This window comes from Rana temporaria, chromosome 1 (genome assembly GCF_905171775.1).
Source record: "Rana temporaria chromosome 1, aRanTem1.1, whole genome shotgun sequence".
In the NCBI taxonomy this organism is placed as follows: domain Eukaryota; kingdom Metazoa; phylum Chordata; class Amphibia; order Anura; family Ranidae; genus Rana; species Rana temporaria.
The window spans coordinates 144,255,816-144,267,870 of NC_053489.1; the positions used below are offsets into that span (position 1 = coordinate 144,255,816).

Consider the following 12,055-nt stretch of genomic DNA (forward strand, 5'->3'; position numbering starts at 1 on the left):
AGACTCTGGCGCAACAACCGGAGCGGCAGTAGGAGCGTGCCCAGGAGCGACAACCGACCCATCGGCAACGGGAGCGAAATGAACCGTGCGTTCAAGCAGGGTTTGCAACGCCACGGCGAACTGACCCAACAGGTACTCCTGCTGATCAAGTCTGGCAACCAGCGTGGGTAGCGAGGATGGCCCTGTACCGTCAAAATTCATGGCTTGGTCCTAATGTTACGGAACCATGAACCAGACGTACAACAAGAGATAAGTGAAAATAAGAAGGCTTTAATGAAAATCAAGCTGTAAAGCAAAAGTCCAAACGGATGGTGAAACCAGAGGTCAGGAACCAGAAGGGTAGTCAGACGAAGCCAGGATCAGGAACCAGCAGGGAAGTCAGACGAAGCCAGGATCAGGAACCAGCAGGGAAGTCAGACGAAGCCAGCATCAGAACCAGAAGCAGCAGCAGCAGTCTTAGAAGCATGTGAACACAGGAGGACCAAGCAAGGAACTGAAGCCACAGACCTCCTATATATATGAGCCAGGCATCCAGCTCCTCCCAGTGGGAAGGAGGAGCCGCAGGGTGGGAGGCTACAAGAGACCTAGAAACCAAGATGGCCGCCAGCACATGTCAAACGAAGGAGACAGGAGAGAGGTAAGACCATGACATTCCTGATGACTGCCATTTCTTAATTACATTCCAAACAGAGGATATTGACATCTGAAAACGCTTTGCTATCTTCTTATAGCCTTCTCCAGCTTTGTGAGCGTCAACTATTTTCAGTTTTCTAGACAACTGCTTAGAAGAACCCATGGTGCTGATTGTTGGGTCAGATGAGTCTGGGCATTTAAAACCTTTGAGATTGACATCACCTGGTCTTCCCAGACGATGATTGAGAACAATCCATGACACTGGCAGGTCTCAGCTTTGCAAAGGGGGCAGTGCATGCTATAAATTCTGCAGGGTGCCCAAACTTTTGCAGACGCCTTTTTTTTGTTTTCTGTAATTTCGAAAGTGTAAATGATGGAAATAAAATCTAACTTTTTTTGACATATTAAAGAATGTCTAATCCTGTAATTTGATGCCTTTTGGAGATTTTTCCATCTTTTCTTGGCTTTGTTATGCACATTAATACAAATTTTTACCTGGGGTGCCCAAACTTTCAATCCCCACTGTACAGGAGGGGTACCGTATTGCTTATGTGTGGCATTGGTTTGGAATCTCTGACAGCACATGTTGTCTTTACCAGGTGCTGCATTCGGGTTCCTGGCATTCAGGAGTTTTTCCAGCGGATCGATGGCTGACAATGTTCAAATAGTGTCGTGGAATGTAAGGGGACTGAATAATACGTTTAAACGGGCATCAGTGTTTCAGTTTCTTAAGCAATCTAAACCGTATATCGCCTTTCTCCAGGAGACACACCTGGATGGTAGCAGGGTTCTGGCGAGGCCCTGGGTTCAAAAAGCCTTCCATGCTACTTTTTCCACATTTGCAAGGGGAGTATCCATCCTGATTAGCAAGGCTCTGCCATGCACTATACACCAGGTGTTCTCAGATCAGGGAGGGCAGTATGTGGCGGTTCTGCTTGACATTTTTCAATATAAGATGTTGTTGGTGAATGTGTACTTACCTCCTCCTGTTAATATACAAATATTGTATGACTTGTTTGCTCGGTTGGCCCCCTTTGCTCATCTCCCTCTTGTATTGATGGGTGATTTCAACACTATTCTGGACGCGTTGGATTCGTCCAATCTGGGGAGGCAGGGGTCGGCTGATCTTCTCTCCTGGATCTCGGTGACAGGGATGAGTTGTGGCAAGATAGAAACCCCTCTTGTAGGGCCTACTCTCGTGTCTCTGCGGTCCATCGCTCATCGGCCAGGATAGATGTAGTGTTTGGGAATCAGGCCCTGTTGCCACTGAGGAGGGATGCTACCTACTTGGCTGGGGGCTTATCTGATCATTGCCCCTTATCCCTCACTCTCTTCCTTTTTGCTGGGAGGAGGAGGGGGGGCTGGAGGCCGTCTCCGGGTTGGCTGCAAAATGAACAGGTGGAAGCCCACCTGAGAGAGGCAATTGCCTCTTACTGGCCAACGAATGAGGATACTGCTGATCCGCCTGTGGTGTGGGATTCCTTTAAAGGGGTGGTGAGGTGTGAGTGCATTTCTGCTATCAAGGCTGAGAGAGTGGCACATAATGCTGAAATTCTTAGGCTGAAGGAAGCGGAATGGGACTGTGCGGAGAGACATGCCAATTGTCCTTCTGATGCCTCTTATGCGTCTTTGATGGAGGCTAGGCGTTTTCTTGGACTTGGCCCATACAGAAGCAAAACATAGAGCGAACTCTATCTTTTAGGAGGCTGATAAGAATGGGGAGTTGTTAGCAAGACTGGTGGCAGTGGATAATCAGATAACGAATGTCCCGGTTATTAGGGGTAAGGATGGGAATCTGGTTAGTGACCCCTCTGAGGTACTGTCAGTGTTTCAAGACTACTTTGCTGAACTTTATGCCCCCATACCGAGTTTTGACATTGATGCATTAGATACCCTCCGGGGGGGCCTAGCCCTCCCGAGGTTGTCTGATGGTGACCCGCTGGCCTTGGATGCTAAAATCTCCAATAAAGAGATAGTGGTGGCTATTTTTGATTTCCCACCTCATAAAGCTCCGGGACCAGATGGTTTACCGGCAGATTTTTATAAAAGCTATGCCGAGGAGATAGCCCCTAGACTGAACGCACTTCTAACTCAGTGTTTAGAATTAAATAGACTCCCTGCATCTATGGTGGATGCGTATATGGTTCTGTTGCTTAAACCGGGTAAGGACCCTCTGGAGTGTTCTGCCTATAGGCCTATTGCACTCTTGAATGTGGACCTTAAAATTTGAATGAAGGTCTTGGCTAATAGGCTTGTCGGGGTGATATCCTCACTGGTTGATATTGTTCATGCCCGGGAAGTCTACGGATACTAATCTGAGGAGGCTGTTTACGCATCTCCAGCTCCCCGGGCAGGATGCTGGTACCAGGATCATTGTGTCAATTGACAATGAGAAGGCCTTTGACTCGATTAATTGGAGGTATATGCTCCGGGTGCTGGAGAGGATGGGGTTTGGTCAGGTTTTCAGGCAGTGGATTACTTTGCTGTATAGCACTTCCAGGGTGGCGATTAGGCTGGGCCAGTCTATCTCTCCCTTCTTTCCCGTGGGTCGGGGTACTAGACAGGGGTGCCCTCTGTCCCCCTTTCTTTTCGCACTTCTGATGGAACCCCTGGCTGTGGCGCTTAGAGAGTCTGGCGATGTCAAGGCTATTAAAGTGGGCACTATTCGAGAATAGTGAAGAAACATGTAGCGCTAGTGAAAAAACACTTAAGGAAGTGCATAAAGAACCATGGATAAATGCAATTAAACCACAGTAATCTGTAAATGAGTGTCCATTAAATAATAGAAACACAGAAAAAAAGTCCATCAGTAGAAAACATATGACCACATCATCGTCATGGAGGGGACATTCTGCACGATAAAACAGGAGTAGATGGAATACTCTTACCGGATAGCGTGGATCTGCTTGTCAGCGACAACAGATCATAAACGCATGGAAGGACTCCACTCGAATCTGCTCAGCTGGACGAGGGCCCAATGGTAGACTTCCACACAGGATATCCAGATGAATGGCTGTAGTCCTGGACTGGAACCTCACCGTGGGTAAATTCGCTCAGACTTAGATTCTCGGCAGAAAAAGAAGATCGGCTTGTTCCAAAGCGACAATCGGTGGTGCAAAAAGTGGTATCCACTTAAAGGAGGGTAGGCACAATCAGATGCCCCAGTTGAAGTCCACTTGGACGAAACGCGTCGGGCTTGCTATACCTGCTCCCATATTGCTTTTACTACTTTTTTATGCTACAGTGATCACTTTTATGTTATTTGGTTTTACTACAATAAAACCGTATCCTCTTTTATCTGCACCATCCGGAGCATTGTTTTTTTCTTTCTCCTGCGTGACCTGTTTGGATACAAAGTTTTTTCATACTCCATGATTGTGCCTACCCTCCTTTAAGTGGATACCACTTTTTGCACCACCGATTGTCGCTTTGGAACAAGCCGATCTTCTTTTTCTGCCGAGAATCTGAGTCTGAGCGAATTTACCCACGGTGAGGTTCCAGTCCAGGACTACAGCCATTCATCTGGATATCCTGTGTGGAAGTCTACCATTGGGCCCTCGTCCAGCTGAGCAGATTCGAGTGGAGTCCTTCCATGCGTTTATGATCTGTTGTCGCTGACAAGCAGATCCACGCTATCCGGTAAGAGTATTCCATCTACTCCTGTTTTATCGTGCAGAATGTCCCCTCCATGACGATGATGTGGTCATATGTTTTCTACTGATGGACTTTTTTTCTGTGTTTCTATTATTTAATGGACACTCATTTACAGATTACTGTGGTTTAATTGCATTTATCCATGGTTCTTTATGCACTTCCTTAAGTGTTTTTTCACTAGCGCTACATGTTTCTTCACTATTTCTATCCAATTTTTGTCACATTGCTTGTGTAGCTGCTTATTTTATATCTCTAGATTAGCGCAGTTTTTTTCCTTTTTTTGCATTTTCACTAATCGAGAATGTCTGGCATTATATCCTGATGACATGCTATTGTTTCTTGAGGACCCTGGACACTCGCTTCGGGCGGCCCTGAGGATTCTGAATGATTTTACTACCTTTTCTGGCCTGAGGGTGAATTGGGGCAAGTCCTCCGTTTTACCCTTGGATGCCGGGGCCAGGGGAGGGGCGCATCCAACTATGCCCCTGCAGTGGGTCTCCTCCATCACCTATTTGGGAGTCAAGGTCACGGCCGACAGCACTGATTATATGGTGCTTAACTTGGTGCCCCTGTTGGCTTTCTTTAAGCAAAAGGCACAGGCCTGGCAGAAGCTACCGCTGTCCCTCATAGGAAGAATACATTTACTGAAGATTACAATTCTGACAGTCATTTTGTATTTCTTGCGGCATGCTCCAGTGAGGATACCTAAATCCTTTTTCAAGCAGCTAGATGGCATAACCAGTTCCTTTCTGTTGGCCCCTAAATTACCGCGCATAGGACTTAAAGTGCTGCAGGAGCCCTGGGGACATGGGGGGTTGGCTTTGCCTGACTGGAGGAAGTATTACCTTGCAGGGCAGCTGGTTTTTGTACACAGGTGGCTGACCTCCGATGCTGGGGATTCTGCCACAGTGGTGATGGCGGCCCATTTGGGGTCGTATGAGACCCTTTGTTTGGCCATTCACAGGGGAACGGGGTCTGGCCTGCCGCTGACGTTGTCCATGCGGGCGACTTTTAGGGCATGGGGGGAGGCAGTGGGGCTAGCCTGCCCCACTTACTTGGGTTTCTCGCCACAGACTCCCCTGTGGGGGAACCCCAAGTTGCCACACTTTCATTCCTTCCCGGACCCGATGGTGTGGGTGGTTAGGGGCATAAAACTTCTTAAGGACATAACCAGAGATGGGGTACTACTCACTTTTGACCAGCTCAAGGCCAGACATGAGCTTCCTAATTCGTATTTTTTCAGGTTTATACAGCTCTGTCACGCCTTCCAGGCTCAATTCTGGGAGATGGCGGTTGAGTCCATACCGTCAGCTTTGGAAGATTTGCTCATGGTGGACGACCTCCCTAAAACCCTGTCTGTCACATATAAGGAATTATTTAAAAAGAGCCCAGTGGCACTAACTAAATGTAGGGAGCGGTGGGAGAGGGAGGTCCCTGGTATAGATGGCAAGGATTGGGATAATATGTGGGATCACCCTTTTCAGCATTTGGTATCTGCTAGAGATAGACTGATACACTTAAAATGTTTGCACAGATTCTATTTCACTCCTGCAAGGCTTTCAGTTCTGTACCCGTCTGTCACCTCGGAATGTTGGAGATGCTCCTTTTCACCGGCTGATGCAAAACATATCTTTTGGGAATGCCAGCAGATAAAGGTATTCTGGGGGGAAGTGGCCTCCTGTATTGAAAACATCGTACAGGTGCCCATTCTTTTGTCAGTCCAGGTGTGTCTTTTGGGCCTGGTGGAGGGGGTGGTCCCCTCCAGGGCCCTTAGAACACTGTTAAATATTTTGTTCTTTTATGGGAGGAAGGCCATTCTATTTAAATGGAAATCACCTGCTTCCCCAAGCATAGCCTTTTGGAAGGGGCTTGTGAATTCCATGATGCCATACTACAAGGCGACATACCATTCCAGGGGGTGTGAGAAAAAGTTTGACAGGTATGGCAGGCATGGTATAATTCTGATACTACTGTGGGTTAGGATGGCCGGCTGTGTTGCCTGCGATACTTTGTGACCCTCTGGACCTGACTTGAGGGGCCCACGGGTATATCCCCTGAATGAACTGCTTGGTCCGCTGGGGTTAAATGTAAATGTACTTTATTATCTTATTGTTTTATGGCCACAAATGCCTATTATGGATAGCGGACTTGTGTACCAATTTATTTTCTTGAAGCCTGTTATCCGAGGGTGGTGGTGAACTGAGTTTTGGGTTGTTGGGGGGAGGGGGGTTCAGGATTGGGTTGCTGATTTCAGTGGAGCAGTCAGATACGTATGTTAGGTAGATTGCCTAGGTTGTTGACCATGTTGGTCGTGGAGGGGCCTGGTGTTTTGCTATGGCACACTCTTTTTCAATGTTTGTATGTCTTGTTTGGAAAATTTCAATAAAAATAATTTTTCAAAATAAAAAGTAGAACGAAACCCATCAGTTTAGCTTTCCCAAAAAAGCTACATTCAAGGCATGTTGTGAATGGTAACTCTCTCACAGTTGCTTGTGCTCCGATCAAATGGCTGGTGTTATAGCTGATCACATGTGCAGCACCATTGCAACTGCAAATCATCTTCCTGGAATCCAATTTTAAACAACCAAGGCTAAGATGGCAGCTTCCTTAATTGTAAAGAATAGGAGGGTTTAGTTCCACTTACAAGTTTTTGTATAGTCAGGGTAATTTTGCACAAAAAGGATTAAAATCTTCAGGTAATTTGTTGCCATAAATGCCCCATTTTACAGATTTCCCTTCACTTTCTTGCCCAGAGAGGCAGCAGGAGGTGGGAGGAAATCTCCTTCCTTCCCCGCTCTTATCTCTCTTCTCTGTGCAACACTCCCAGGATGGACCAGAGCGATTCAATGTTCAGGCGCCAACTAATCAGAATTGGTCAGTGCCTTCACAGTGAATAACTCTGAGACCCCCTATTTTAGATAAGTTGATCACTGCATTAGAGAAACTCATGTTTAATAATAGTGTGCATCGTGCCCTCTTGTGGATTCTTATGCCTCGTACGTACACACAATCGGAATTTCCGATGGAAAAAGTCAGATGGAATTTTTTCATTGGTTATTCGGGCCGTGTGTATGCCCCATCGGACTTTTTCGGTCAGAAATTCCGACGGAGTTAGAAAGAGAACGTGCTCGGAAACAATTCGACGCATGCACTGAAGCATTAAACTTCATTTTTCTAGGCTCCTTGTAGTGTTGTACGTCACCGCGTTTTTGACGGTCGGAATTTGGTGTGTCCGTGTGTATGGAATGGAATTCCGACGGAAACTCAGATTGTGTGTACAGGGCATTAGGAGTGTATAAAGCACAGGTGTCAAACATAAGGCCCACAGGCCGAATCCGGCCCTCCAGGCCATTTCATGTGGCCCTCGCACCTCTCCTGCAGCTGCAGAAGAGCTCCAGCCCTCCTCTGGTTCTTCTCAAGACCCTGTACTTTCTGCTTTCAAGCAATGCATCCAGCTTCTTCCCAGCAGCAGCATAAGGAAAGGGGGGTACGCTGTGATGTAAGGAAGTGGGGGACTCAACTTCTGATGTTGGGGTGGCTCTTGACATCCAATGTAAGGGGAGGGGATGTGCTGGACATCTAATCTTACACATACAACCGGCCCTTTTGTGGGCAATCATAATGCTGATTCGGCCCACAATGAAACTGAGTTTGACACCCCTGGTATAGAGAATGTTATAGAAAGTATATGAATGTTCCAAAAGATACTACTGTAAACTCTTTCATATACCCAGTGCAATAACTGGCCTCAGGTAAAATAGAGATGAATTTAGTGCACACAAAGTTGTTTTATATAGTGTGTTGATATTAAGGAATATATTTAAATACAAATATTTGTGTCTAGGGGTTGTAAAAGAGAAAGTGAATCCTCACTTCCTGTTCTGTCTGGAACTCCACACGGTAATGCAAGGCTTTCTCCCTGGTGTGGAGTGTCGTGCTCTCCCCCCTCCCTTGGACTACTGGAGAGTCAGGACGCCCACTAACACACAGCTCCTTTCTCTATCTGCAACGTAGAGAGCGACTCTCCTGTAGTCCAAGGGAGGGGGCGAGCACGACACGAGAAAGCCTTGCATTACTGTGTGGAGTTACAGACAGAAGAACAGGAAGTGAGGATTTCTCAGAAGAAATAAGGACATTTAAAAGCAAAATGGAAGGATGAGGTAAGTGAAGGAGGACTGCACTAAGGTAAAGGAAGCTATTTAGGAAACAAAAAATTACCTTTACAACCCCTTTAAACTTTAAAAATTTTCTGTATTTGTCTGAGCATACCAAACAAAAAATATACATGAACAATCATTGTACGTTGTTTTTCAGGCTGTTTATCATAATTTAAAGGCATTGGTCTTACGTCAGCAGCTGGAGAATATCCATCTTGATTCTAATAAAATTCAATCTTTTGTCATTGCCTGGGAAAGTGCGGGGCAAGAGACCATTGAGAAGTTCAGACAACGGATTTTAACCCCAAAAAAGGTAACCATTTATAACATGTAGTACATTTATTTTAGTTTTTTCTTTTGTTTTAGTTACAGTGTGCTTTTTGTACTAAAAAGTTAGTAGTGTGTTTTGCCTTTACCTCCATCCTGCATATGACCATCAGGACCCCTGCTTGCTCTGGGGATTGGAGTTGTAGTATCCTTCGCTGAGCTTGGCTAAAAGCTGCAGGTAGGTTGGTGTGATTCCAGGAGCCATTGTGGTTTGTACTCATGAGAACTTCTGTATGTTCAGGTTATTCATAGCAGCCAGGAGAATTAGCAAAATTGAGTGGACCCAAAGCAAGGGTTAAGAAAAGTGGGGAAAAAAGTGTTCTTATAACTGACTTCCAGGAAAACAACTAAATATGTATGAAGGACCTTGTTTACTATTTGTTTTTCTTTTTTGTCTATTCAGTCCTGGGTTTTACACAGCCCTGTCAGCATAGGTAGAAGGATGACACCATTTGCTCTAAAAAAGTTAAGAGATACGGTGGTGTCACCTCTCCTCCCGGAGCCTGCTGATTGGAAAGTAAGGGAGCAACATAGACTGATTAGGTCATCTCTCTAATAGAAGTGATCCCTAGCATGTTACTTTTCTCTAATCATCATCTGTAGCCTGTCTGCAGACTTGTAGGATGCTCATAGTCTCCAATAAAACGAATGTTACTGTAGAAATATAAACTTGGCCTACCTTAGGATTTAACTTCAGTGAGAAACTCGGTATTCACTTAACATTCAACATTTTTTTCATCCCTGGCGAGTAATTGGTCACCCTCACAAGGCTGATGCTGAAGTCCACTATAAGGCAGAACATTTGGTACTGCAGGCTGATTTGGTCGACTAGTTTTAAGGCCTGGCAATCTGCTCTGATTTCTGGCTAGTGTAAGTAGTATGTAGGGCAGTGTCAGGGGTTAATATTAAGTAGGGTTGTGTCCAGGGGTCAGTAGTAGGAGGGCACGGCATGACGCAGGGGGGTCAGGAGGTCACGGCACTGGCGGGTCAGAAGGTCACGGCACTGGTGGGTCAGGAGGGCTGGGGTGTCAGTAAGGCATGGTATGGGGGGGGGGGTCAGAAGAGTATGGTTTTGGGGCGTTAGGAGGTCACGGCACTGGGAGGTCAGGAAGGTAGGGTACTGGGGTGTCAGGAGGGCTGGGGTGTCAGGAGGTCATGGTATTAGGGGCTCAGAAGAGTATGGTATTGGGGACCAGGGAGAATAGTACTGTGGGGTCAGGAGGGTGCAGAGTAGTGCAGCGAAGCAGCATGTTCTGGAGCAGGGGTGTCAAACTGGTGGCCCTCCAGCTGTTCCGAAACTACAAGTCCCATCATGCCTCTGCCTGTGAGAGTCATGCTTGTAACTGTTAGCCTTGCAATGCCTCATGGGACTTGTAGTTTTGCAACAGCTGGAGGGCCGCCAGTTTGACACCCCTGTTCTGGAGGGATTGGAGAGGAGGTGGGGGGGGGGTGGGAAGGAGCTCACTATATACAGGGCTCAAGGAAAGAGCTTGGGCGCATTCATACAAGAGTCAAACCCACCTGATCTATTCCGGAGGCTTTCATATGATTGGCTGGGGGGGAGGGGGTGCCTCGCAGTCAAGGATTGGCCGATTGCGCGCCTGCTCCACTCTGTAGAAAGTGCTGGGTCCGCGAGCCAGGGATGTCTTTGCAAGCTACCTATCACCTCTCAGCCTTTGACAGGTAACTTGCAATCGATCAAGGTTGCCGACCCCCACTCTAGTGGATTCCTAGGAGTGTATAGAAAATGTTAGAGAATGTATTTGAATGATACAAAAGCAGTTTGGCATTTATCTGAGCTCTTTGCCAGTCTATGTTGCTGTACCAGGGAGCAGTTAAAGACCTGGCAGGTGGACAAACCCTGCTCCAGTCCATCCAAAAGAAGAAGAAATGGAGTTTTCTTTAATGTCTACTCTTGTTCTCTGGTTAATTTCTTTTTCTCCCAATGCTGGTACATTTCACTATTAGCTTTTATATAAGGTGGTTTCTATCGTAACTTTTAGATTTCTTTAAAATATATTCCCATCCCATAGCTTATAGAATGTATTGGTATTTGAAAAGGGAAGGGATACTTTTTTTTTCACATTTCTGGACTTCTAGGTAGTGACACTGACGATTTGTGTGTCTTTCTTTGGACACATTCAGTATGAATGCTTCCTGCCTAGGACTTGACAGCGTAATCTCCATTAGCACTGCTGACAAAGATCATGGTCCTGTTAGGCAGCTGAATCACACAAGTCATGCATCAAAATTAGCAGGGCATACAGCATGTCATTGGGATCATCCTGAATCATGTCTTTGTCACTATTAGATCTGAGTTATAATTTCTCAAGAAAGCTAAGGAAGACCATGCATGGCAGGTGGACAAGAAGATATGTCACCTTAGTTAATGGAAAGTGAGCTATCTGCCTATATGCCAACCCACTGTGACCTGCCACAATGCCCACTGCTACTGCTGTCCATACCACACATGTGGTTATCACTTCCTAGATCAGTGCCTATTTAATCTAGGTTGTCTGTTGCATAACATCTGTATCTCATAATACCTACGTCTTGCTGAAGGGAATGCTTACTGACTTTAAATATACATGGAAAAGAGCCCAGATTTATGCAAATAAGCTTATTAGTATATGTACATTTAAAAAAAAATCTTGTTCCTGGTGTGATATTCAGGGAATTTGCTGGGACACTGGACGCCCCACTTGTTTGTCACAAAACACAATCTTTATTGTGACCTTGCGGCAAACTTTTCCTAAATCCACAGCTTACTAAATGGGGTAAGGCTTCACCTTTTCGACGAATACCCAATAATGTGCAAGGAAAATAAAAAAAACAGCATTTTTGCTGTTATTTTTGCTTGCACATGATTGGATCATGGAAGTCAGCAGAGCTTCTGCTTATTTACTAAGCTCTGGAGCAACTTGCAGAGTGCATCCTCACTTTTCAAAGTGCACAGTCTATTGCCTTTAGTAAATCAACCCCATTGGCTTACTTCAGCTACATAATGTCCATATCACAAACAGACGTACAAGTACATAGAGTTAGCAGCAGCCATTATACCTGGCTATGTAGGGAATGGACCACCTCCTGACACCATGCTGAATCCAGGGTATCCTACAGTGGGTGACTGCGATATTGTGTCAATCTCGCTCCCTTTCTTGGCGAGATTGACCACCTACGAGCCCCATTGCGGGAGCCACCGCCGAGCCGGCTCCCCGCGATGGGGAAAAAAGCCGTCATAGAAGCAACGGGGATCCGACTTGGATTCCTGCCAATTCTAGCCG

At 46.1% G+C, this 12,055-nt stretch overlaps 1 protein-coding gene across 2 annotated transcripts in view; it reads left to right on the plus strand.

Moving 5' to 3' along the window:
• COMMD10 (COMM domain containing 10) overlaps nucleotides 1–12,055 on the plus strand; it is a 558,588-nt gene that overhangs the window by 51,504 nt on the left and 495,029 nt on the right. For both annotated transcript variants that reach the window (XM_040343852.1, XM_040343862.1), the window contains exon 4: nucleotides 8,602–8,757. In XM_040343852.1, coding sequence (XP_040199786.1) covers nucleotides 8,602–8,757 — 156 coding nt within the window. The remainder of the gene's footprint in view (nucleotides 1–8,601; nucleotides 8,758–12,055) is intronic.